Source organism: Ictidomys tridecemlineatus, chromosome 9 (assembly GCF_052094955.1).
Source record: "Ictidomys tridecemlineatus isolate mIctTri1 chromosome 9, mIctTri1.hap1, whole genome shotgun sequence".
Taxonomy (NCBI): domain Eukaryota; kingdom Metazoa; phylum Chordata; class Mammalia; order Rodentia; family Sciuridae; genus Ictidomys; species Ictidomys tridecemlineatus.
This window is the reverse complement of record NC_135485.1, coordinates 39830710-39857761: the sequence shown is the minus strand read 5'-3', so window position 1 is coordinate 39857761 and position 27052 is coordinate 39830710. Positions and strand designations below refer to the sequence as shown.

The window sequence follows — 27052 nt, the reverse complement described above, 5'->3', positions numbered from 1 at the left end:
TTTTTTAAAAAAAAAAATGATCAAACCTCTAGATCAACAATTTACAGGAAATGTGGGGAATAGAACATGTTAATTACCACAGGAATGCAATCAGCATAATTCAGACTGAAAAACCACAGAGAACAGAGAACACACCCAAGCCTACAGATAAGCAATGGCACAAGGACATATCAACCAATTGCAATGCATGCATCTTTCTTGGTCTCTTTTATTAATATATTTGTTTACACTTTCATATTTATTTTCCATAAGGGAAATGTGTACCCTGGATCCTTGATGACAGAGTAGAATTACAGTGATTTGGAAGAACATGATGCTGACAGCATCATTACGTTTAGAAAAGGGAGTCTGTGTCTTAGAGCTACATGCTGAAAACAGTGACAGATGACGTGGAGCAAGGTAGGATGGAGGGTAGAGGCAAAGCAGAAAGGCTGCCTTGTCGGCAGTGCTGAAGCTGCGTTGTGGCCATGATGCTCCCATAATAAAAACACATAAAAAAAAAAGCCAGGTGGGGTGGCACAAGCCTGTAATCCCAGCAGCTCTGGAGGCTGAGGCAGGAGGATCAGGAGTTCAAAACCAGCCTCAGCAAAAGTGAGGCACTAAGCCACTCAGTGAGACCCTGCCTCCAAATAAAATACAAATTAGGGCTGGGGATGTGGTTAAATGGTCGAGTGCTCTAAGTTTAATCCCGGGCACATACCACCAAAATAAAAACTGATTTTATAAAAGTTAATGAAGTTCAGTTCCTCCATGTTGAAACACAATGGCTGATAACAGGTTTTCAAATTACTCAGAGAGTAGCTTAGAAATCATAGGTTCAGGATGGGGCTGTAGCTCAGTGGTAGAGCACTTGTCTAGCATTTATCAGGCACTGGATTCGATTCTCACTGCATAAAATAAATAAAATGAAGGTCCATGACAACTAAATTTTATATATATATATATACACACATACACACACATATTAAATCATAGGCTCCCTACTGCTTCTTAAAACTTGTTTACCCTTACCTACTCAACTGGTAGCAAATTTTAACATCATCTATTTAAATACAAGACCTGAAATCCTTACCCAAAACAACAGGTACTGACCAGTATAATGATTACACTAGATGAAAGGGACTGTCAAACCTGAAGCAAGTACAGGACTTCATTAATTACTTAAGTACCCATCTGTGCATCTCTGAAGCTGGTAGCTTCATTACAATTTTTAAATGACACCTCTTCTACACTCTCAACCAAAAAAAACTGTGGTCATTGGGGTTGCCATCTTGCCCCAACTCAAGATGCTATCACTTTCTGTCCCTAGACAACCTCTATCTTGGATTCAGTCTGTTCCAGTGCCCCAGAACTGATTAGAAAAAACTTCCAGTCCCGAGTCCTTCCTCACTGCCAGTTCTTACTCTGGGAGTCCATCTTTGTAAAGTCCATCTTTTTAAAGCTTACCACTTCAGGGGCCTCTGAAAGGCCATCCTAAGGCTAAAATGCAAAACTCAGATGCTCTAATGTCCCTTCTAATCCCCTTTTTAGCGGGCACCTCACCCAGACCAGGGACAGCAATGGGAGAGTTGAAACTCAGTGCAGGTAGGACTGATGGTGGCTAAAGGGGGCTTTGTCAAAAGTGAGGCGTCAGGAGCAGCCCTCAGCAGGGTACCTATTGAAACCAGTTCCTTCACTTTAACAAGATAAAAGAACGTTCTGTCCTTACAAAAGCATCCAGTCCAGACCCCTGAAGCATCTCTTAGCTGTCAAAGAGCATTCAGGTACCTTCTGGAAAAATGAAAAAAGTTTCCAAACCTCAGACTCACAACACACCTTGGCACACTGAGGCTCCGGGGAGGATATTCCTGCTGCGTTCCATCACCAGGAAGACCTGTGATCAAAACGTGCTCTGAAGTCACTAAGGCTGGAGTGGTGCAAGGCGGGGACATCTGTCAATCAAAGCTCAGCCTTCCCAGGGAGGGCAGGGCTGGTGGCACTGGTGACAAGAACTCAGAAAGCTCCCACTTCTAGGCCCTCCCAGTCTCCCCTCACCCCCCAAATCAAATCACCCCTTTTTCTGCTCTCCTGGCTGCCCTGTCTGGACTTCGTCCCCCACCAGCCAGTCCCTCTGCCCTTGTGAGGAACCTCTCCTTCCTCAGCTCTCTCCCTTCATGGACCACAGTATGGGAGCTGAAATAAACCTGAATTAAAACTACTTTCTCTAAGAGACTCTCAACTTCTTCCCCTTCCACCCCCTTTTCTTTCTGTGCTCTTGGATCTAAAGTCTTGGGAAAAAAAAAAAAAAAGAAAAACACAAATTCACTAAAGCATAAGCCCCAGGAGGATCCAGCCAAATGGGCTGTCTCCCCACCCAGTGCATTTCAATAATTATGTATGAATAAACCTATGGGTTCCTCACAGGGTCAGCTTAGAGTCACCACAGAATGACGCTGTCTTCGGGTGGCACCTGCTCTTGCAGGTGTCGTGTCCTGTGCTGTGTGGACAGAGAAGCCTGCTAGTCTGCATCCGCTCCCACGGCCAGCCTCCCTCTTTGAAAGGTAGTGGGATGATCATTTTAAATAATATCCCCCTGAAAATTCTAGAATGTAAATTAAGCAACACATTCAGATCTACCAAAAAAAAAAAAAAAAAAGCCTCACAAACCCTTCTACATATGTTAGGTTTATTTAAAAAAAAAAAAATGGGATGGAGGAGTTCTCTTTTATTAAAGTGAAGCTTTTGAATCAGCTAAAAACTCATCTACTATTTGCCCCGTAGTAGATAGACTTTACTAAAATCAACAGAAAAACATTTGAGTATCTCCATTTGACATTCTCGTTGGCTATCTTAATAACCTAATTTTAGATTTAAAATTAATTTAACAATGACAAAAAAAAAGAAATTTGGAAAAACCAGTCCAAGCAGTGTTTTACCAGCCAACTAAATATCACCCATTTCTTAAATTGAAACTCTTTCCAAGGTACATCAGCCGTTAAGGGGGAAGTCTACATTGTGAAAATTAGGACGGAAATGCATTTAAAATATCTTACAAGCCAAAAATTGTATTGCTTTAAAAGTGCCCGTATTGCCTTTATTCCAACTAAAATTCTCAAGATTTTTTTTTTTTAACAGTCTCATTTTCTTTTCAAACATACACTGGTCACACACAGTAACAGCCAGCACCACCAGCTACCTGCCACACCCCTAAAATCTCCAGTAAATACTATTTTCAGAAGCCAGTATCTACAACGGATTCCTTTCTATATATACTTCCTTCCAATAAAGAGACACATTCACTTTGGAAGTTCTTTGTGATGACATCCTTTGTTCTCAGCTCTGTCAAGCAATTCCTGTGTTTAAGAGTATCCAGGGGCTAATATATGCAAATTATTGGAAGTCCCAGTTTGTTTAGGAATTTTTTTAACATCCTTTGAAATAACCTGAGTCACCAGGGGCAACCCCAAATGAAGCTGGATCTTTCCTCTCACTAAATAACTTAAAGACAAAATGTAAAGGAATCAGGGTGTCTCCTGTTTTGTACTTCCATCTCCCCCACCCCCATTTGGTCAAGAACAAGGCATTCCCAGACAAGGGTCATCCATGACTCTCTTCCTTAGGGGACAGAACTCTGCCCAACACAAACAGGCACCTCCTCCTCCAAACACTGTCTATTCTGGGGAGGGCCACCACCAGGACCCCACCACCGCCCCCAATGCAGGATGGCCTGGGGAATCAGGAACAAAAATGCAAAGTGTCCCAGCCCACACAGGACCCTTATCAAGGTTTGGGGGCCTTCCTGTCACTGTGCTTGAATAAATGAATTGACATAAATAAGGCTTTTAAAGCCTGCTACATACTGCATTTATCATTTTATTAAAGATTTAAAAATCTATTAATAAAACAAAGAATCAGAGGTGATCTATCACCACAATCCTATATCAGGACCAGAAATCTTTCTAATCTTGGCTGGGGCTGGGGACAGAAGGTAGGAAAGAAGAGGAACATAATTAGCCCTGGACTCAAAAACTCAGAACATCTTCATACAGAATCTGCATTGTACATGCAACATGCGTAATTACGTGCAGAAGTGAGATGCAGGCTTTCCATTTTTTAAAGTCATTTCTCTGAATAAGCATCTACTCCACCAGATTACATTTATGAAAATCTCATCACATAATGGCACTGCAGGAAATACCTCAATTACTGAAAAATAAAAATCCAGGTGCTCTAAAAAATCCCATCTCACCTTGTGTAACAGTCTCTCCAGAAAGTCCTTCTATGGGGGCCTTCCCGCTAACTCTCACCCTCTGTCTTTGCTCATCCCCTTGCCCCAGTCCCCTTCCACTCTTCAAGATTTCTCTCAGATCTCATCACCTCCTTTGAATCAGCCATTCCACCCAAGGAGGGATGCCTGCGTCCTCTTGGGCCATGGTAATGAACAGGACCAGACTGTTAGCTCAATTTTATCACCAATGGCGTCACTTTAGCAACTACCAAGCATTGATCCTCCCATAGATCCTAGGCCATCTCACACAAGGTCAGGTGTTTTGATGAGACAGGTAAAACAACGGCACCAACCAGAGGCTGCTGAATTGCAATTTCCTTTCTACCATCTTCCCCCACTCATCCAATGCATGTCATTGAACCATGACCAAAGGGAAAGGACAGATGGGAAGGAAGTGAGAGTGGTGGGTAAACCACTCAGGGAATGACCCACCCCTGAGCAATCAAGGGAAAAGAGGCACTTGGCTCATCCCCGTGGACACACCATTCTCTAAACAATCGCCCATGGATTCCTGCAGACCTCAAACTTCCTTTGACTTGTCTTTGACACTCAGTTTAAGCTATCGCGGTGCACAATTTACTCTGTGGTTAGGTCCCCCACCCCAGAAGATCAATAACCTATTTTTAGGCTGTAGGTTCTATATTGGCTGTTTTCAATATAGCCAAAAATTGTTGAGAGTCGACACAGCATTTATGAGCCAAGGGAGTGGGGAAAGAAAAACCGCTGGTTATTTTCTCATTTCCAAATTATTTAGAAAGGATTTCAGACAGGTCCTTGAAAGGTCTTCAAACCAATTGAGTTGGGCAGGACCTCAAGGTTTCAAAATGACAATTATTTGGCTTTCCTCCTATCTCCAGTGAAGACCCTATAACCAGCTCTAGTAATGCAACAAAGTCAATTCCAACCCTTCCGATTAAAGAATTTTTTCAATGGGGGGGGGGCAGATTTTCTTCTGGGACACTTTTCTTGCCTCTGCCCCACTCTTCCATCACACACTAGAACTATTTGAAGACTGTCATTCACTAACCCTTCCCACACCTTATCTTCTCCAGGCTTATTAAATTCCATTTCTTTAAGTTGTCTCCAAAAGACCTATTTCCCAAAGCTTCCATCAACTCTGTGCCCTCCTTGACACCCAAATATCCATAAGACCTTTCCAAAAAAGGTCTCATACAAAGAAAAACATTCAAGATGGCCTTCCTGCCAAGCAGTTTTTTTTCCACGAAGATGATTCTTATCGTCATAGGACTGGTATACACTTAAGGCATAATTATTTATAATCCCCAGATCCCACACCCAGGCCTCCACGCCTTCCACCAGACACAGTCTGCAGAGCCTGACTGACATTGCCCAGGTCCCCACCAACACAAAGTGATCAGCCTTCATGTTAGCCATCCTAAAGGAGCCCCTTCCAGAACTTTCCCTTAGATACACGAATGCCAAGGCTTATAGCAGGCAGCATTCCTCACAATCACCAATAGGGGGAACTAATCTGTGTATCCATCAATGGATGAATAGAGAGGCAAAAGGTGGTATGTACATACAGTGGAATCCTACTCAGCCTTTAAAAAGAAGGAAATTCCGACCTCATATCCCAGATGATTCTTGAGGACCTTGACAAGCTCACACCATAAACCAGTTAGAAGAATTTCTGAGAAATATTGTACAATTTCACTTCTACTGGGTAACTAGGATAGCCAAATTCAGAGACTGGACATTAGTAGCTGGGAGCACGTGGGGAAGAAGGAGCTGTTCTTTAACGGATACAGAGTTTCAATCTTGCAAGACAAGGTGTTCTGGAGATGGGGTGCACCACTATGCGAATGTACTCCAGGCTTCAGAACTCTGAGCTTGAAAATGGTTAAAAGATAAAATTTGGGGTTGTGTGCATTTTTACCAAAATTTTTAAAATTTCAAAGAAGAAAAAGAATCTTCCTTAGTCGAGACTGCCCACAGCAAGGGAATGTCCCAAGCTTGGGGATAGGACTTGGCATTGCATGTCCCAGACTGTGACACCGGCTGTAGAATGTACTGAACTGGACAGAACCGTAGAGCAGAAGGCCCTGGAATAGTGACCCTGCTCCTGGGTCACGCTGGCATGAACTTCAAAGCCTTCATAATCTGGACCAAATTCAACACTAAATATCCCCACGCCACTGCTCCTATAGGCCAATCAGGAGTCGACCTCCCCAGCTTCTTCCCCTCCAATTCCTAAACCCCAGCCATCTCACCAACTCAAAAGGTCCCACAAGTTTCCAGGAGGACTTTAATGTGACTTGCTCAATGTTTCGGTGGCTTTTTCCAATTGAAGCTTCAACTCTGGACACTCCTTCCTTTAAGGTGCAGAAATTCATCTCAAATATTATCTCCCACATGGACACTCGTACTGAAGTGTGGTCTGTATTAACACCTGCCAAGACTTAAGCACCTCTCTTTTAAAATCCCATCCAAAGCCCTTCCCATCTATGCCACCAAGTCGCTGTGTATCTGCCCCCCCAACTCTAGCCCATACCTGTGGTCCCTGGAAGGACCCAAGCTCAGGATTGATAAAGTTTAATTAAGCTGAATTCAGAATGTTTAATGAGCATTTATTATGTTCAAAACGCAGCTCGATTGCTGAAGAACAGGAGAGTCATTAAAGCACTGTCTACTGGGCACCCCTGGGTGCCTGAGCCAATTCAGCTCAGTCTCTGCACTCCTGGGAGAGCAGCCTAGGACAAGCACCTTACTCTCCTAATATCTTCAAAGCCACTTTACATAAGGGAACAAAGTTGAGAACCCTAGACGAGCTACCCATCGGGAGAAAATGGTATTTGCAGATTCACCCTCCCCCAAATCTTATCCCCACACTCTCTATCCCCTTTGGTGGAAAGTTGGCTAAAAATAAAAAGTTTTAGTGCACAGTTATCACTAAACTCTGAACTTCGGAAAAGCGAGGTATAAGTTTCATAGTAACACCAAAAACAAACAAAACAAAACACCCTCCATAATCTGATTTAACATTTCCAAATGTTTTCTAAGAGACAAAGCCGAAAGAGGAACCTAAGAACATCAGCCTCACAGTGGATTCTACCCACTTCCTCTGCCAGGAGCTCCAAGCCTACAGCCTGTCACCTGCAGAATCTCATTGAGTCCCCGCAGGAGCAGGATGCAGCCGTCCCATTTCACAGCTGAGAAAATGAAGCCTAAGCAGGGAGCGGGTGTTAAGCATCAGGTCCCAGATTACACAGCTGGCGAGGGCCAGAAGTGAGCTGGAAAAACCCAGGCGGTCGATTTCAGAAACCAAGCTCTTCACTCTGATGCCACGTGCCCCGAATAATACAACTTAGCTTAGATCTTAGAATTTTGCAAAACTGTTGAAAACCTAGCTGTCAAGGTATGCATCAGAAGATACCTAAGGAAAATACATCAAGACCTAAATGCAAGTCTGAAGGGTAAAGCCTAAGATGAATGGGAAAATTATCAGGTGCAGATAATTTTGTTGGTGAAATCTTCTGAGATGTGTGGGGAATTTTTCCTGGAGGGAGAGAGGGAGTCTGAGATCTGTTCAATCTCTAAGACCAGGAACTGCCAACGGTTAACATCCAAAGCTATGTAAAACTCAACTGTTAGATCAAAATTCAAAGTTTATTTCCTTTTAAAAGATGTCAGGTTAGTAGTTATTCGCACCAATATAGAAGGATCCATAAAGGGAAATAATCAAATTCTATCCACTAGAGGAATTCATTCATTCATTAGATGTACCTCCCATTCCAGGCCCCTTTATAAGAATCCTTCTCATCTTTAGAGCAGCCATATTAAGAGTAGGCATTATTGCCATCTTAGATTAAAAAAAAAAATTCCTTCTTTACAGATAACAATTATGGCTAACATATATTTAGTAGGTACTATGAGCCACCACTCTCAAAGCTTTATATGTAGCAACACGTTTACTGGCTCAGAGAGGTTAAGTAATTCGTCCAAAGTTCACACAGCAAGTAAGCGGTCAAACTAGCATAAAACAATGAAGTTCAGAAAGGTTAAGCAACTTGCTCCGAGGCTCCAGCCCTGAGCCGCTAGACTAATGCAAGACCGGCTCCCCATGCTCCTTCCTCCACTGGCACCTGCCTGGTCCTGCTTACATTCACCAGGACCCGGTGCAAAATGCCCAAGGGCTGGCAGTAGAGAGCAACAGAGTCTAAAGCAACCACAAAAGTATAGGTCTTACTCTAAGGAGCCACTTTTCAACTGTCAAGACGACAGAGAATTGGAAACCACAATAAAAATTCTCTAGATTGGTAAATACTGTCTCAATGTTGGTTCTGTCTTTTGTTTTTGTACTGGGTATTGAACCAGGGGCGTTTTACTACCGAGCTACATCTCAGTTCTTTTTATTTCGAGTCAGAGTCTAAGTTGCTGAGGCTGGCCTCAAACTTCCAATCCTCCTGTCTTAGCCTCCTAAATTGCTGGAATTACAGGCATGTACCCCGCCCCTGGCTGTCTCAATGTTTTCTTTAAAAGCATCCTGGGAGCTAAACAAATATGCCCGCAGGCTGTTGGCTTAAAACAGCTCTTTACCCAGTGGAGTCCTTAAGTCAAAAAAAAAAATGATCATGTCCCAAAATGTCAGAAATCAGAGCTGCTAGTCCAGGCTTACTACAAGTCCTCTCTACTTTCAACAAAGATTTGCAATGGATTTGCTTTCAATTCAAACTTTTGCCTCTGCTAATTCCCTTCCAAGTCCCTCCTCACTCTGGGTTTGCAGCCGTGAAAATATCTATTCGAGTTACTGAAACTGCATATGAAATTTAGCATACTTGGATTCCTGCAAATGTCTTTTAATCCCACTTTTGAAAAGTTACCACACATGAATGCAGCAAAATAAAGCATTTCCCACATCCTCGCCTGCCAACTCTTCGACTAAAATCATTCTGCAAAAAAAAAAAAAAATTGCTGCTGCAGCGCCGTCCACTACTTCTAAGGGGTCCAGCGCTGTGGTCCAGCTCTGAGAATTCCGCTCAGGACACCATGGCTCATTTGCCTCATTTCCTCCTGTCCTTCTTTAATCAGCTGGAGGAGACTGGAGGAAATGAGTCAAAATCCTAAGGGTAACTTCTACCGGCTGTCAACAACAGCAGCAAAATTCATCACCACAACAACATCTGTACATGGATGTGCTACAAGGGAAGCCCAGAAAATACCTGGCACGTTCTTGGTGAGAACTTCTGGGAGAAGAAAGGCAATGAGTGGTAAATTGTCATTTTAATCTCGTCATGCTCCTTGGGGGTAAACAACAGTGGTATCAGCCATTATTGGGGGCTCTCTCTTTCACAAGTATGCAAGAGTAGAGGATGCTAAAGGCATTTTTATTTTGGGAGTGGGGGGGATGGACTTCAACTGACTTCATCATTTGAGAGCCAGCCTATTTTCCATTCTGAGGGACCCTAAGTGAAATGGAACAGTTAACACTGTTAACTCAAACCACAGGGTCAAACACCTCTCCTGCTGGGAGCTATAAATGAATCCTCCCAGAGTAAATATTTCCCTTAAAATGAGAACACTCTAACTCAAATGCTACACCACAGGTAATCCCAGGCTTTCTTCATCAGAACTGGTCATCCTGTCCTCCCAGAACCTCTAGCAACACCTGGTACATAGTAAGCACTCATTAAACATGTTGGCATGAATCTTAGTTTACAACAGATTCTGGCGAGCCATGTAAATGGATATATAGTTAGGCATATGGAGCTGATCTCAGGCTCCTCCACTGATGGATTATTTTAGGCAAACCGACTTATCCTCAGTCAGTTTCTCCAGTTGTAAAATGGTACGGGCAGAAATGGTACTACCTCCTGGGCTTGAGCGGACAGGAAACAGCAGGCTTTTTGCCAAGCTGTCTGCACGGGGCATGGGGCACAGTTTCCAATCACAGAGCAAAAACTAGGTACAATGCACGTGTAATGTGACATTTAAAGCACATCAGAAAGCATGTTGCAAAAGCACAGCATCAATGATTTATAAAGTTAAGGAGGAAAAGGGTGTGTGGATGGATGGGAAAAGACAAAAACCGGGAGAAGCAAATTGTCTGGGTCCCTTTACAAAATGGTATCATGGCTAGCAGGAAAATAATCCAGAATGCCTTATGCCCAGGTGTGAGGCTGACTCCAGCTCACACCTGCAGGAACAGGAGAGGTCTGATTCACTAGCGCCTGCAGGTTCATCCTGTTGGGCACTGAGAGCTGTAAACTCCATGGGGGGAGGCGGAGGGCATTACAAGAACAATGTAGGAGAGCTTGTGGGATTTGAATGCAGGCAACATAAACCACAGTTCCCTGCTTAGAACTGGACAGAGCAGTAGGATGCCTCAAAAGGGCCGAAAGGTCCCTGTGACCAGGAGAGGCAGGAATTTCACAGAAGCAGGAAGTGATCAGGGAACCAGTTGAGAAAGAATGCCAAACCTACAATCCTAACAGTGAGGAGCATTCTGGACAGGAAGCCTTGCAGGAACACTCCAGAGGATACTGAACTCCCCAGAATGTAAATGACCTGCCCAAGGGCACAGGAGCAGTGAATGGCAGAGAAAAGGAGACAAGAACTGGAGGGGCAGAGCAAGCTTGGGAGCTACACCATGCTGCTCCCCAGGAGACACACCTTAAAATTCCCTTTGCCAACCCACAGGGTGGCCCAAACCTGTAATCCCAAAGGCTCTGGAGGCTGAAGCAGGAGGATCCCGAGTTCAAAGCCAGCCTCAGCCACTTAAGGAGGCCCCAAGAAACTTAGTGAGACCTTGTCTCAAAATCTAAATTTAAAAAAGAGCTGGAAATGTGGCTCAGTGGTTAAAAAAAAAACAAAATCCCTTTGCTAAAAAGCTGTCAGAGTAGGCTATGTGGAGCCCAAGGAAGAAAACCAAAGATTTATTTAGTGTTTTAAAAGGTAATGATCTTATTAGTATGATTTTTTTCTGGTGTCCACTACCACTAGGGTCTAGTTAACATACCTTTAATGAAATTATAAAGGACAAAGAAAAAAAAATAGAACCTAGAGGCTCATTTTAAGGTAAGCAATCAAATCCACCAAAGAATCCACACACTCACTGGTGACCCCTGGTGATCCCTCCTAAGGCGCAGGGGTCCAGGTGCAAGGCCTCTCTTCCCCCACTGGGAAGCCCTCTGCTCGCCTACGGAGAGCGGGGTGGGAAGCTGGGAGACTCAGGGAGAAACTGACCAGTGTTCTACTCGCGACGGCTCATTGCGATAGGGCTTGATTCCAGCGTAAACTCACTTCCTATCCTTTAACATCATCGGGGTGTCATTAAACGTTTTTTATTTTATTTTATTTTTGTTTTAAAATGACCTGGCAGATAACAGGGCTTCAGGGACTACTAGTCAAGCAACCCGCACACGCGCGTGCACCAGCGACACCTGGAGAAATGGGAAGGGAGGCAGGAATCTGAGAGGCTGCCGGAGCCTGCAGATCCTCCTCCACCTTCAGATCCAAGTTCCCGCGCGGATATAACTGGATTTTCCTAACAGCTTGAAGAACCAAGTGAAATATGCAGGAAGTTCCACTCCATCTCCCACCCCCCATCCCACCCCACCTCAGGCAGCCCTGAGTACAGCAATCACGTGGGAGGGGGTGTCGTGAATCTCAGAATTGCTTAAGAAAACGGGCACCTGCTTTTACTGTGCGCGATCAACCGGACGAAGGGCTTCCAGAGCCCGGTCAGGTCAGTAACGCGCTCTGGCTGGGCGCGCGAGAGACCTGGGGTCTGAGACTCCCCGGAGTCCCAGCGCGCTGTGCCTGCCTCCCCGGAGAAGCAGTCGCCCAGCTCTGCCTGCAGCCGCTCCTCGGCGCGTGGCAGAAACAAAACGACACCGCTGCAGAAAGGGACGAGCCTCCAGAACAGGGTTTATAAAAGCAAAAAGTCTGCAACCTAGCGGCTGCTTGCCACACGCCCAGCCCAAGTTGTCCCATTCGCCGCCACCTCCAAGCTCGCGGGTCCCGCCCCAGAGCAGCGCGCTGCGCTTCCCTGGTAAATTTATAGCCGGGCGCCTGGGAAGCGCCGCTGCCTTCGACTCGTCTCCACGGTGGCGCCGCGCGTAGCAGGGGCAGCAGCGGGTCAGTCCCCTGCTCTGTGCACAAAGAGCGCCCGCGGTTAGAAATCAGCAACCGCATAGCAAAGAAAGGGCTCTCCAACTTTGCCCTTGGTGCGCTGGAGGAGCTGCGGGCCAGTCCTGCGGTGCGCTGGTCAAACACACGCAACTTTTAACAAAAGGAAGCTGCGGCCGCGCCTTTCGAGGAGAGATAACGCGCTCCGTGCGACCCGTGAACCGCCCGCCTCAGCCACCCGCGCACCGTCGGCACAAAAGCAAACCCAAACTCGTCCGCAGCCTGCAGCCTCGCTCACGCCTAAACCCCTCTGTTGCTCCCATTCGCGTGAGACCCCCGGCTCAGCGCCAGACAACCAGCAGCGGCAGCTGGGGGCTCCTCGCCCAGGTGAGCGAGGTAAGACGCAGGAGAGTCCAGGGTCCGCCTAGAATCTTCCTGGAGACCAGAACGCACGGGTACTGAAAGGCCGGCAGCCACCTCTCTAGATGCACCCCAGCGTGTTCAATCCCTCCGAGACACAGGCTGCGCCGGGGGGTCGCGGCCCGAAGGTCCCCGTGCTCTCCCACCTGTCTGGACGTGGAGCAGGAGGAGCAGGACGCTGAGAAAATCCCAGGCGCCGCGAGCGCCTCTCATCGCGGTGGTTGCGCTGGGATCGGAGCTCCGTTCCACGTTCCAGCTCTAGCCCAAGTGCACCGAGCGCGGCAAAGCCGAGCCCCCAGAGCCGCGAGCGCGGAGCAGCAGCCCCTCCTCCAGCGCCCTCCCCCTGCGCGCCGGCCACGCCCCTCCTCGGCTCCCCTCCTCGGCCTCCCCTCCCTCCCCGCATGGGTCTTGCTCCCTCCAGGCGGCGTCTGGCCCCTGCTCTTTTGACGTGCTAATCCCGAAGGGCTGTGCCCTCCGGGACAGGGAGGGCCCGCGGGGGTGCGACCTCCAGGCTTCTGCAACTCTCCACCTATCCTCCCTGGTGAAATGGTTAGCCCGCCCGAGGTGGCTCCTGTCAAGGGCGGTGCTGCCCGCGCGCTTTGTGAAGCCCAGCACCACGCGCGCATTAGGGCAAGGGCCTGCCACCTGGCAGGTGCTCCCTAGACAATAAAGGTTGTCCGCCCGCCCCTCGAGCCTGCTGGGGAAGGAGGAGGCTGGACCCCGGGTGGTGGTGGTGGTGGTGCGAGGATTGGAATTAGGGAGCCAGGGTTTAGGAAATGGGTTCCAACATTCTTCTCCATTCCAGTTAGTCAAGGGGGTGGGGGGCGTCCAGCGTGGCGCCTGGCACCGCGGTAAAAGGCTGAGCCGGGGTTTAGGTAATTCTTCATGCTCAGTTTCTCCACCTGCTCCGTAACCTGTAAGAACACAGTTGATTTCTATTGGTCGGTATGGCCTCCGCCCAGCAAGCTCCTGCTGAGACTTCTGGAGACTGGGCGGTGGAGTTGGGAGGGGCGCCTTGTGGAGTTTACAGAGATCTCCGGTTTTTAAGTCACTTTACTTCTGGGCGCCTTTCTTTTTCTTTCCTTTATTTTATTTTTTTATTTTTATTTTTTTCCATTCTGTTCTGTACTGTTTCTCTGCCACTGTATCAGATGACAGTTACAGACCTGGGAAATCCTGCGTTCCTTTTGGCTGCTTTAGCTTAGAAACAAAAGTAAAGTGCTTTACTGCCTAAAGTGCTTACACTTGCTCATGGTGGCACTCCTTAAGTGGAAGGAAACAACAGTATCTGAATAAGGGTTTATAGTTCTTTCTTACCCTCTTATTAATGCTCACAACAACAGTTTGGTGGAATAGGTAGAGCAGATATGTTTATTCTAAAGGAAGCCCAAGATCACATAGCTAATAGTGGGAAGATCCCAAGTTTGTGCCCCTATTTTAAGATTTTTCAGGGTATGATGAGCTTTGCCTCCATAGATTCTGATAAAATAATAAAACATTCCCTCCCAGAGAATTTAAGAAAGGAAAAATTAAAAGGGAGATGCTCATCAGTAAAAGATGGTATAACTTAGTCTCTTAAAAGTATCATCCAAAATTTATAATTTCCCAGCTCTTCCACTCTGTTCAATATTGAAAGCTGTCCTTTTGGATATTGATAGGACCTAGCTAGATTAAGAAAAAAAATGATTTTTAAAGCTAATCACTTAAGATATTTCAGTTCTAAAAGATGATCGAATGATCAGTATGTGTCATTGCCTCTCCTTAAATGTGTTGATTTTATTTATTCATTCAACAAACATTTTTAGTACTGCTCAGCAAGGAGGAGGTAGGCACCGAGGGACTATTGTTAATAGATGTGGGCCCTGCCTTCACAATCCTTATTGTGAAATATGGGAACCCACACCCTAATGTACACCCTAATGTACCTAAATGGTTCAAGTCAAACAGCTGTGGGGGATCCTCAGACCACACCTGTGTTTCTTAGGATGACAGGGTTAAAGATACCAAAGAAATCATAAGTTTCTGGGATCTTGATTTATTTCTAAATCTATTTTGTCATAAGAAAAAAAAATCACTATGAGTTAAAATATCAACATTATACCGGAGAGGGAAATTACAATTTTCTTCTTCAATCAACTGATATTGGAGAGGATAACATCTTCAGAAGAGAGGGTAAAAAGAGACCATATTGCAATTTAATTCTAGGCAAGAAACTTCTATCAGGAAAAATAAAAAAGCCAAATAGGGAGTTATAGAATGCTGGGCTTTCATTCCTATTTATCATGCGGCAAACATTTATTGAGCACCCAGGAGGGCACCAAGACCTACAAAACTGAATAAGACTTAAGTCCCAGTCCAGGGAAACTCATATTCTGATGGGGAAAACAGAACCCAAATAAGAAACTATAATATCTGCTAACAGCATGCATTCAGCCAACTTGACCATATTGGCTGATAGCATATTGAAATCCTTTTGTAGTGTTATTTAAAAAGCCATCTGCAGGCCCCTTCTAGGTGCTCCCCAACCCTAATCCACTCTTGAGATACCTCAAGTCTGTTTAGATCCAGCAATTACAGGTTTAATGCTGAGCACAGCAGACAGCTTCCAGTACCTGTGCTTTTAGGGATGTTAGCTATTTTAATAATGCCCCCTGCCTAGTTTGTACTGAAAGAAGTTGTGTTTAAGGTGCTATTAGTGCAGTGCTATGGGAATGAGCCAGGTTATAGATTAGCGCTGTCCCACAGAGCACTTGCAATGGTGGAAATGTTTTCTATCTAGGTAGGGTATATTGATCAGTCCTGCACTGTATTCTGTGATAGTCCTCTTGACTCATACATTGTACCTTATACATTCTGTTGTTTTCATAACTGTTTAGTGAAGACTCTTGACTGCAACTTGTAGAAACACAGTTGAGACTGACTTAAGCAAGCAAAAAAACCTAGAATGTATTGGCTCCTATAACTGGAAAGCCCAGGGATGATCATGTTTCAGATAGTCCTGAACCTAAGAACTCAAAAGTCATCAGGAGTTGAAGAGTAGGCTGTGTGTGTGTGTGTGTATGTGTTTCTGTTTCTCTATTTCCATCCCTTACCAAACTTTTCTGTTTTGCTTTTCTGTCCTTATATGCATTCAGGCAGCTCTAGGCTTATGGCTCACTAGTGGGGCCGGAGGGAGTTTTTCTACCCCCAGAAACATCTTCAATTAAAGTACTGAAACTGAGTCTTACTGGCTTGGCTTAAATCACATGCCCATCCAGAACTATCTACTAAGGGATGAATGGGATTAACTTGGTATGGGCCATGTGCCCACCCTAAGGGAGCCCAGGTTAAAGGTCTACTTTATCCATACCATGTGGCCTAAGTTGGGGAGAAGCAGGTCCCCAAAGAAAAATTGAGGTCCTTTTACCAGAAGAAGCAGCAATAATGCTGCACAAACCTAGCAGGAAAGGTTTACTACAGTCTCACACAGTCAAAATCTCTAACTTGAAAATATCTAACTGTAAAAGTAAAGGTACTAATTGTAGGAATTTGGAAAATATCAAAAAATAACAAAATAAAAATCACCAAAGATATAAATGCCAAAGTGTTCTTTCCAATCTGTTTTCTCCACATACATATAAGAGATTTTGCTCTATATAATTTAAGACCTTACAATATTTTCTAGTTTTCAACCCATATTTTTTTTAATAATGACATGAGCATTGTCTCATGTCAATAAAAATTCTGTGAAGCATGAGGTACAATGGCAATATAATATTCAATTGTATGGGTGTACCATCATTCTAGATGTCTAATCATTTCTCTATTGGTTTCTTGTTTTGTTTTTTTACTATCATAAATGTTTTGGGGATGAGCTTCCTGGTGAATAAAACTTGCCTGCCTCTATTTACTTCGAATGGATTGCTAGAGGTGAAATTCCTATTTGGAAGGTGAAATTTCCACATCCTTTGCCTCTTCCTTTGGTGTTTAAGAGTCCTTGTTTTGTCTGTAATCATCTGAAGGTCTTTTGTTCATGAAGTTAAAATGAAAATATGATTCTCACTGTACAACTCCATGCTATGATAACCACCTCATGGTTTGTAAGCATGAAAGGTGATAATATATGGTCTCCATTCGGCTTTCATTTAGTGTTTATTGAACACCTTCTATGAGCCGGATGAACTACATTAAGAGCCAGGAATACAAAGATGCTGCCCTCGAAGGATTTACAAAGAAAGAGGAAGGACACATAAAGGAGCAAAGATTGGATTGCTCTTAGTTCTCTGACAGCTGTGCACAGGGTACTGTTTGAACCTAGGGCAGCAGCCTCGTGAGGCTTCCCCAAAGAGGTGGAAACTGGATTCTGAAGGATCGGGTGGAAGAGAGGGGAAAACAGAGCAATGGAAGTACCCCTGGAAACCACTAGAGGCAAGAGACAGGCTGAGGAACCTGAGGAAGAGGAGTGTGGCCCAGGTCCGGAAAGGGGCTTGGGGAAGAAGATTGAGACCACAGAGACAAGAACCTTTCTATGCCAAGGATTTCGAATTTCGTCCTTGGACAATGGAGAATGGCTAAAGGACAATCCCAATGAGCTGGGGTTGGATGGTGTAAGATTTATATTTGGGGAAGATAGTGGGGAAGCTCACTGAAGGATAAGTTGAAAGGGGCAAAACTTGAAGCAGGCAGAAAATGGTAAGGAGGCCACAGCAGTGATTGACAGGATCAAGGGGTGAAGTCTGAGCAGATAGAATGGTGAGGCTGGGAAATGAGAAGATGCTACACAGACTCCAGCGGCCTTGGTGAGCAACCACCATATTGTGGAGGTGAGTGGGAGGAGGAGCTCTGGGATGGTGGCCCGGCCTGATGTGCACTACCTGTCCACAACCCCCACGGCCCCAATAAGACACAGAGGTAGGTTAGGAGTGACAGGCAAAGACTTGGAGTTGAACTGGCTGTGTTGAGGTGTTCATGGATTGGGGTTGGGTCAAAGAGAGGAGCCTGCAGCCTCATTACAAGGAAAGCACGTAAGAGATGTCATTTCCTTGGGGAATACCCACATATGACGGTCAGGCAGGATAAATAAGATTTACAGAAAGCCGGTGTTTTGGACCAGGCTCCTGCACTAGGCTGAAAAGACTAGACTAAAAATCAAAATGGAGTCACTCATGCTAATGTTCTTTGCCACCAACGGGAAACCGGAAACTAAAGTGCTCATGTGACCTGTCTAGAAAAAGAGAGATGACCGCCAAATTTCCCATTTAGGCCAGTTTCCATCAGGATGATAATGCAGTTCCTTAGCACAGAAAGATAACTTGAACTAATCTGATATTAACCAGTTAGTTATTTTTGTATGTCTTCCTGTCCTGGCTTGCAAGGGGAGAAACTCTGAAATGACCACTCTGGGTTTTTTGTATTGTTTTATTTGTTTTGTTTTTGCTTTCTTCATCCCTTTTCTGTCTATAAAATCGACCTCCTCTGCTTGGCTTATTGGAGCATATATTCTATTTTATGGACCTATGTGCTGCCTGATACTAGAATGGAAAGTAAAACCAAGTAAGATCTATAAGTTGGCACAAAATAGTGACATGCATGTAATTTCAGCAGCTCAGGACACTGAGGCAGCAGGGCCCCAGCCTGGGCAATTTAGTGAGACCCTGATTCAAAATAAAATATGAGCTGGAGGTGTAGCTCAGCAGTAGAGGGCCAGGTTCAATGTCCAGTACAAACATAAACAAATAGGCACAAGGCCCAGGGTTCAATCCCCAGCATCAAACAAACCAGCAAACAAAACCAACAAAGGGAGTTGGTCATTGTAATAAGATCTGGCAAGGCCTACCATTATTCCAAATTCTTTATGTACATTTATTCATTTAATCCTTACAATATTTGTAGGGTCAAAAGCGTGTGGGTGTCCTTGTTCTCTTCACATTTCAGAGGAAACTGAGGCACAAGGAAATTACGTAGCTCCCACAAAATTTAAAACAGGACCAGAACCCTTGGCAGGCTGACTTCGCAGTCCCTGTGCTTAGTTATCAGGACATCTCACTCCCTAGTTAAACGTAGAGGTCTTGGTGAATTTAAACATGGGCTCTCATACCCCACACTCAGACTCTGTGGAACCAGAATTTAGACTGCATTAAAAGTTTAAAAAAAAAATGGACCAAGGATTTATTCCTTGAAAAACCTCTTAAGTTCTGTGCTATAAGGAAGGAGGCCTAGAGGCCAAAGGGGGAAATCAAGGAGGCCTGAGCCACCCTGAGATGAAGACACTTGAAGATCCGGAAGGAGAGGGGTGTTTAAAAAGGGATACATAGCTCAGTTGGTAGAGTGTTGCCTCGCATGCCCAAGGCCCTGTAGTCAATCCCCAGCACCACACACACACACACACACACACACACACACACACACACACAAAGACATCTAAAGGAAGAACAGTCTAGTGAGAAATGGGAAAAGTGTGTAGGGTCAATTTAAAAGCTCTACAATCACACATGCACACTAAAAATATGATACTAAAAGATCGCTTTGTCACAGTCGTCCTCAGTGACTGCTTCCTGGGAACCTCCTACAGCGGGCACTGTGAAAAATAATAGCAGGGCCTCCAGTCTAAACCCATGTTGCCTCCCAGAATAAGAAGTATTTCTAAACTTTCAGAGTCACGTTCGGAGTTCCATAAATCCCCTCAGCACATGGTCCAGACACCTCTTCAGTCATACATCTTTCTTGAACTCATATCAGAATTATTTGTAACCTTGTCAGAATCTCTCCACTGAATAATAAATTCTTTGAGGAAATGCACTATAACTCAACCGTGGGTCTCTCTGCAAGGCTTGAGTCAAACAAAGCCGTGCGCCCAGTGGATACCACATATTTGCAAACCTGAATCACTGAAAAATTATGCATCTGGTTGCTTTAATTTTAGATTTTTTAAAATTTCTTTTTTTTTGAGAGAGAGAATTTTTCAATATATATATTTTAGTTTTCAGCGGACACAACATCTTTTGTTTGAATGTGGTGCTGAGAATCGAACCCAGGCCACACGCATGCCAGGTGAGCGCGCTACCACTTGAGTCACATCCCCAGCCCCTTTTAAAATTTCTTCAGGAGTTATTTTGGCCCCAGAAAATCCAATGTCTTTTTTCATTATTATGTTTACTATAAATTCTTACAATTCAAATCTGTGGTAATCTCATGGTGAACTCCATGACCTTTTCATCTTTTGACATTTTCCTTCTGGTCTGATAAAGAAGTCACATTGCATTGCTGCAGGGAGGAGTAGAAAATACTCCAAGACTACAAGTTTCCACTATTTGAGTAAATAACAGGAGTAAATATATGTTTAGCATAAGAAAGAGTAGAGATATATCAGGTTTCCTGATTGGTGGGACCAATCTTGTAATCTTTGTGCATTTATTTAAAATTTGCAACTAAATGATCTCCAATTAGGACCCACCCTTTATTCTTATATTTCCACAATGGAAAAGGTACCAACCGGACCATGGCTCTAGTTACCTGTGCTGGGCCATAAACTATTCCCAGCCACAGAAGAGACCCTGGTGGTTGCTTGTCTCCCAGGCCTCCAGTGGTTTAAATGCCTCTGGAAATGGCATTTGTGGCCATGGGGAAGGGAGAGCAAGAGAAGAAGATAAATGGAGGAAGACCTCTAAAATGTATGCTTTTGAAAAGATACATCTGAGCTGGGTGTTGTGGGGCACACCTGTAATCCCAGCAGCTCAGGAGGCTGAGGCAGGAGGATCGTGAGTTCAAAGCCAGCCTCAGCAAAAACAAGGTGCTAAGCAACTCAGTGATACCCTGTCTCTAAATAAAATTCAAAACAGGGCTGGGGATGTGGCTCAGTGGTTGAGTGCCTCTGAGTTCAACCCAGGTAACAACAACAACAACAACAAAACACACACACACAAAAACCCACATCTGATATTTTGAATTGGGTGTAAGCAGGTGATCATATAATTTATCATCTACACTGGCACTTCTGGGTGTGAAAAGGGGACAACAGGCAGAAACTCAGCATTCCAGGATGAGCAGGTTTCCTAAGCAGACAGGATGATTTTGACCCTCTATTGCTACCATTGCAATTAGGAATGAGCTTTCTTCTAGTCATTGGGACCCTTAGGAAAGAAACACTTTGGAGATGTGGCTAGAGGGCTGAATGCTCCTGACCTCAGCTTGGAGGGGGACTTGGAGGGAGATAGTATGTGAGAACCCCAGAGAGAACAAAGACATCAATAGCATTGACTTGCACATTAAATATAAAATAATTTCTGGCCCTAAGCATCATCATCATTATAATAATAATAATCATTATGCATTATTATTTGCAGCATAATTGCCATAAATACCCACCTTTCTATTGTACATGCCTTTAGGGCTTATTTGTGGATCATAGCCATGTCAGGATATAATACTAGTGAGTGTTTATTGAGTAATTATGAGATTTCATGTACTGATCCAAGTGCCTGTATTATGGCATTTCTCCTTTAAACAAACCTTTGAGGTGGGTCTATTATTAGCTCCATCTTACAGATAAAGAAAGGAAGACTTGGATAGGTCAGATCATTCACTTGAGGTCAGCTGGTTAGCAAATGGAAGGCATGGAGCTCAGCATCCACAGTGAACTTGTGAGCATCATGGTGCACTTTGGTTTCATTTTAATACTGTACTCAGTTTCCAACTTCATACCAACTATTCAGAACAAAAGCGTAGAAATTATTTTTATCCATCCCTGTATTCTCCAGTCTCTTATGCTAGATAAAAGTTCAGGACTTACTACAAACCATTTTTAAGAAATAGTGAAGGAAATGGGAGAATTTGAACCCTGACAGAATATGTGATCATTTTTAAGTAACATTCCTCATTTTAGGATGCGATAATAGGATTATGTTAGTATGAAAAACAGAGTTCTTACAGTTTAGAGATACACTGTGTTTATGATGCGATGTTATGGTGTCTGAGATTCACTCCAAAACATTCCCCTGGGAGGTGGAAGAGATGGAGAAGGGAGTTATGGAGCCCATGGGAATATGGATGAAGCAAGAGTGGCCAGGGGTTGTTGAAGCTGGGTGGTGAAACATGGGGGTCCATTACACGATTGTAGATGTTTAACTTTTTCTATGATAAACACTTCTTAAAAACTGTGGTATTTGCTGGGTGCAGTGGCACACTCCTGTAATCCCAGTGGCTCAGGAGGCTGAGGTAGGAAGATTGTGAGTTCAAAGCCATCCTTAGAAAAAGTGAGGCTGAGAGACCCTGAGAGAGGACCCCCCAAAAGTAACTCAGTGAGACCCTGAGAGAGGACCCCCCAAAAGTAACTCAGTGAGACCCTGTCTCTAAATAAAATACAAAATAGGGCTAGGGATGTGGCTCAGTGGTCAAGTGCCCTGAGTTCAATCTCTGGTACCTTAAAAACAAACAACTAAATGGTATTTAGCCAAAAAGCAGAAAAACATGGGAGCAACAGGGTCACAGGAAGCACAATCTATGGCCAGCACTATCTTCAACAAGCTTGAACCTGGCCCAAGTCCCCCAGACACTCTGGGCCCAGTGTCTTCCTGTCTGAAAATAAGAAGTTTAACCCTAATAGTCTCTGAGGTTCCATCCAGCTGTAAAACTTTATGATCTCTGATCTGGGGCAATAGTTAAATAAGGAAAAAGACATGTTCACCAACTCTTTGCTCTGGTCAGGAGGAGAGGAGCTGTCAAAGCCATCAAAGACAAAACCACTCCTATTTCTGTATTTTTTTTTTTTCTGGTACCAGGGATTGAACCCAGGGGTGGTTTACCATTGAGCTACACCTCCCAGCCTCGCCCCCCCCCACACACACATTTTTTTTAATGCTTTTTAGTTGTAGGTAAATATAATATCCTTTAGTTTATTTTTATATGCTGCTAAGGATCGAACTCAGTGCCTCATTCATGCCAGGCGAATGCTCTACTGCTGAGTGACAACCCCAACCCCATCCCCAGCACTTTTTATATTTTATTTTAAGACAAGTTCTTGCTAAGTTGCTTAGGGCCTCTCTAAGTTATTGAGGCTGGCCTTGAATTTGAGATGCTCCTGCCTCAGCTCCTGAGCTGCTGGGATTACAGGTGTGCACCACTTTGCCCAGCCCTGCTCCTGCCTCTATCCCTCTACATACATTGCACATCTTTCAGTCCTCTCCCTCCCTAGCTACATGATCTTGGGCATTATTTAACATCTCTGCACCTCGATTTCCTCATCTGTAAAATGGGGTGAGAATAAGGTCAATTGCACCTCCTTGGGCTATAATGACAAGTACCTGAGTTAATAAAGTATGTGCCTGGCCCACACTGAGCACACAATAGATGACAGATACATCTCTTCCTATCCCCATTTGAGAGCTATTAAATCTAATTGTGACTCAGTGAGGATAAGTGATTTAGCCCAAATCTATCTGTTTTAATAAACAGTGGAGGAGACATTGAAGCACAAGTTTCTGACCATAAATCCAGCCCTGCTTCCCCTTAAATTGCCCTCCGAGGGCATTATTATGAAAAATAGCAAATGATGAAAGATTATACTAGACAACAATCTAGGAGGGGCAGGTAGTATTCGAAGACTCCAGCAGTCATCAGAAAAGAAGTTAACTGTTTGTTATTAACACAAAAACTTAGTCTTAGTTGCAGACTACAGCCCAGGGTCTTGGAGCCAGCCAGCCTCTCTCCCAGACAGCCCGGAGCCCCACACTGAGCAGTTGGAGAGCCCTGGGTGTCTGGAAGGTAAATGACGCCAGCCAGCCAGAGCCAGCCCAGAGAAGGGGATGGGACTGGAGTGTTCTTTTGTTTGCACACTGAGAAGCTTCAGAACCCTGCACACTGGGCCCCTTAGGGAAGAACGGGGCTTTCTGAGCATGCTGACCTCAGGTGACCAGGAATTATTTTTCAAAACCTAGCTTATGTTGATAATCTTCCCAACATCTCTACCCTCATCAGCTTCTCCTCTTCTCTGCAGCCTTAATCCATCCCCTCGAGATTATTTTTATGAATACTTTTTGAGATGTTAGCTGTCAGAGAAGTAAGACCGATCTCTATTTGCTCAAATGAAGTCTAAAGATGGGGCATTAGAGGCAAAGCCGGGGTCACAGAATAAGATGTATAGGATGATTCAAATTAGGTTAGGTGTTCACTTAAATCCTACAAAGTTGTGGATAATTTGACTGTTTTATCAAAAAAAAAAAAAAAAAGAAAGAAAGAAAAAAGAAAAGCAGTTTTTTGTAGAGTGCTTGCATGCACAACACCCTGAATTCAATCCCTAGCACCACAAAAACAAAATAAGCAATTTTACGTAACTTTCCCTAGTAAATAAAAATAACTCGAAAAGGACGTGCACCGAACTGCTTAACTGTTCCTCTTTGGCTGGGAGGGTAAAATTGGGAATGGGGGAGGGGCGTTGTGTAGGGAGCTCATTTCTCCATTCCTGTGCTGTTTGAACTTATATTCAAATATGTTATTACTTACAGCATTTTAAATTTACTTTTATCATTTAAAAAAAGCAACTTATCATTTAAAAAATAAGTTGCCGTTTGCCAAATTTAGCTACATCAAGTTTTCTGGAGTGACCTTAGGCATTAGTAAGTATTTAGGTCACATTCAATGCCCCTAGCCTCAAATGCTCATGCCAGTAAGAGGACCGTGCACTTCAGACGTCACAAGCTTTCAGGTTCCCATATGATTGAGTTCTGTATTTTTCTCAATATGAGTACTGAGAAGGGGAGAGTAGTGGAAGCACTCCTTTTTTGTTTGTTTATTGTTTGTTTGGGGGGGGGCAGTGGTGGTAGTGGTGGTCCATTAGGGTTTTTCTTATTTCTTAGTAGATATTAATTGTAATAGTCACGGACTATTTCCATTCATGCCCATAGCATGCGTGTATCATGTTCATCCTCCCCTCTTCCACCCTTCCCCATCATTTCACCCTCTCCCCATTACCCCCTCCCGTCTCTGTCCCTAGTAATCACTGTTTTACTTTCAGATCAACCTTTTTAAATTTCCGCATATGAGGGAGGACACTTGGTGCTTGTCTTTCTGTTTCTGAATCATTTAACTTAACACACTGTCTTTCAATTTCACTCCTTTTGTTGCAAATGACAGGATTTCATTCCTCTTTGTGACTGAATAATATTCCATTGGGTATATATGCACCATCTTTATCCATTTGACTGCTGATGGGCGCCGATGCTGACTCCATATCTGTTATCACAAATAGTGCTGCAATATTGTTAACCCCTAAAGATTGAGTTACAGGCCCTCCAATGTGTTTTGATTATCCCCTGTATACCTACGGACGCACCTTCTGTGTCTGAACACCTCTCCCACTGATTTGGAATCTCCCATTGACTCATTTATGTCTCTCAGCCTCTTCCCTTCTTCCAAACAACTGGAAAATAAACACAGTGTCTCTACATGGTGATCTCCCAGGCGGGCACTGTCCAACATAATAGAGCTCATCAACATTCATTAAGTGAATGAAAGCTTCCATGCATGGGGGAGGGAGAATTCTTTTTTATAAATTGTTCATTTTGTCTTAAAAAAAAAATACATGCCACGGTGATAGCAATGACAGAACAGAGCTTTAAAGAATTACTCATGTAATGGTTCAAGGGCAATGAGCTAAAAGCAAATCAGAAACTTCTTCATGTTTTGTTCAAAGCCCACTAACACTTCAACATGTATTAAATGTTAATAAGCAGCTCTCTGGGTCAGTGGGTTAAGTAATAGCTGTGGTAGAGGTGAGGGGTGAAGAAATACACGGAAATTACATTCAGGGACGGCTTGGATCACCAGAGCGCAACTTGTATAATAGTGTGCAAGTGATTTCACCACGTTATCCTTTGGCTCGTACAGAAAGCCTGGCACAGAGACAACAGTCTCTTTACTTAGGCATCTGTGGGGCCTGGTAGAATTTGGGAAATATTGGGAAGTATCAAAGTGTTGGTGTTGGGTCACGTTCCTCTCCTTAGTGAAAGAAAAAAAAAAAAAAGAAAGAAAGAAAATCACTACATTTAATGAAACTGTTTGGGAGTTGATTATAGTTTTTTTGAATCATGCTTTCCCTATTCCTTGCATTTGACCATTTTTCTGTACATTCTCACAAAGGACAAGAAAAACAACAAAGATTTTATGAGCACAAAATTGCTGCTTTTTACTAACAGTGCAAAATAAAAATGATAGGTGGTCATTTCTGAGCACTTATTATGTTCCAGGTACGTTCTTAAAGTCATTGATGGAGACAAGGGAGTATTTTGCCCCCCATTTGGCAATGCCTGAGCATTATTTTTTTTTTAAGAAGAGAGAATTTTAATATTTATTTTTTTGTTTTCGGCGGACACAACATCTTTGTTTGTATGTGGTGCTGAGGATCGAACCCGGGCCACACGCTTGCCAGCACGCTACCGCTTGAGCCACATCCCCAGCCCAATGCCTGATCATTTTAACTGGGAAGAAGGGAGTGTGGGGAAGTGCTATTGGCATTGAGTGGATGGAATTCAGGAACAGTGTTAAATATCCAACGATGCACAAGACAACCTCCCTGTTAGTGTTTAGATATGAGGTGCCCCTCCAAAGCTCCCCTGTCAATGCAGGAATAATCAGAGGTAAAATCATTGGATTATAAGAGCTGTAACCTAGTCAGTTCATCCTAGTTTGAATGAATAAACTGGGTGGTAACTGTGGGCAGATAGGGTGTGGCTGGAGGAGTTAGGTCATTGGGGATGTGCCCTGGAAGAGTTTATCTTCTCACCACCCTGCTCTCTCCTTCCTGGCCACCAAGAACAGGGACAAAGCAGCTTTTCTCCACCACGCCCTTCCACCATAATATTCTGGCTCACCTTGCCCTAGAGCAATGGGAGTTGGACCACTGCAGACTGAACCTTTGAAACCACCAGCCAAAATAAATTTTTCCTCCTCTAAGTTGTCCTCGTCAGATATTTTGGTCACAGAGACAAAAAGCTGACTAACACACTCCCACAACAAAGAATTATCCAGCCCCAAATGTCAACAGTGCTAAAGTTGATCAATCCTGATTTTGATGAATCATCTTATTTAGAACTCAAGATTACTGTCTCCATGTTATATAGGAGGAAACTGAGGCAAAGATTCCTCAGATCTCTAGCCAGTAGCAGACGAGTTTTCCAGTCCTCTGGAGACCTTAGCCTTGACTTTGGTATATTCGTGGGAGAAGACAGATAATTTGTGGAGTAAACTGTGAATTTTATGATTAGATAATAGAGAATCACTGCTGTAGGGTCCTAGAGTCCATCACTG

At 44.0% G+C, this 27052-nt stretch overlaps 1 protein-coding gene across 4 annotated transcripts in view; it reads right to left on the bottom strand.

Moving 5' to 3' along the window:
- The window catches only part of Kit (KIT proto-oncogene, receptor tyrosine kinase), a 76948-nt gene extending 63866 nt beyond the window's left edge, over positions 1–13082 (bottom strand). For 2 of the 4 annotated variants that reach the window (XM_021722807.3, XM_021722809.3), the window contains exon 1: positions 12922–13082. In XM_021722807.3, coding sequence (XP_021578482.2) covers positions 12922–12988 — 67 coding nt within the window. In that variant the 5' untranslated portion in view covers positions 12989–13082. The remainder of the gene's footprint in view (positions 1–12921) is intronic. The other 2 variants (XM_021722808.3, XM_005320012.5) reach the window with 1 other exon arrangement.
- Positions 13083–27052: the final 13970 nt, after the last annotated feature.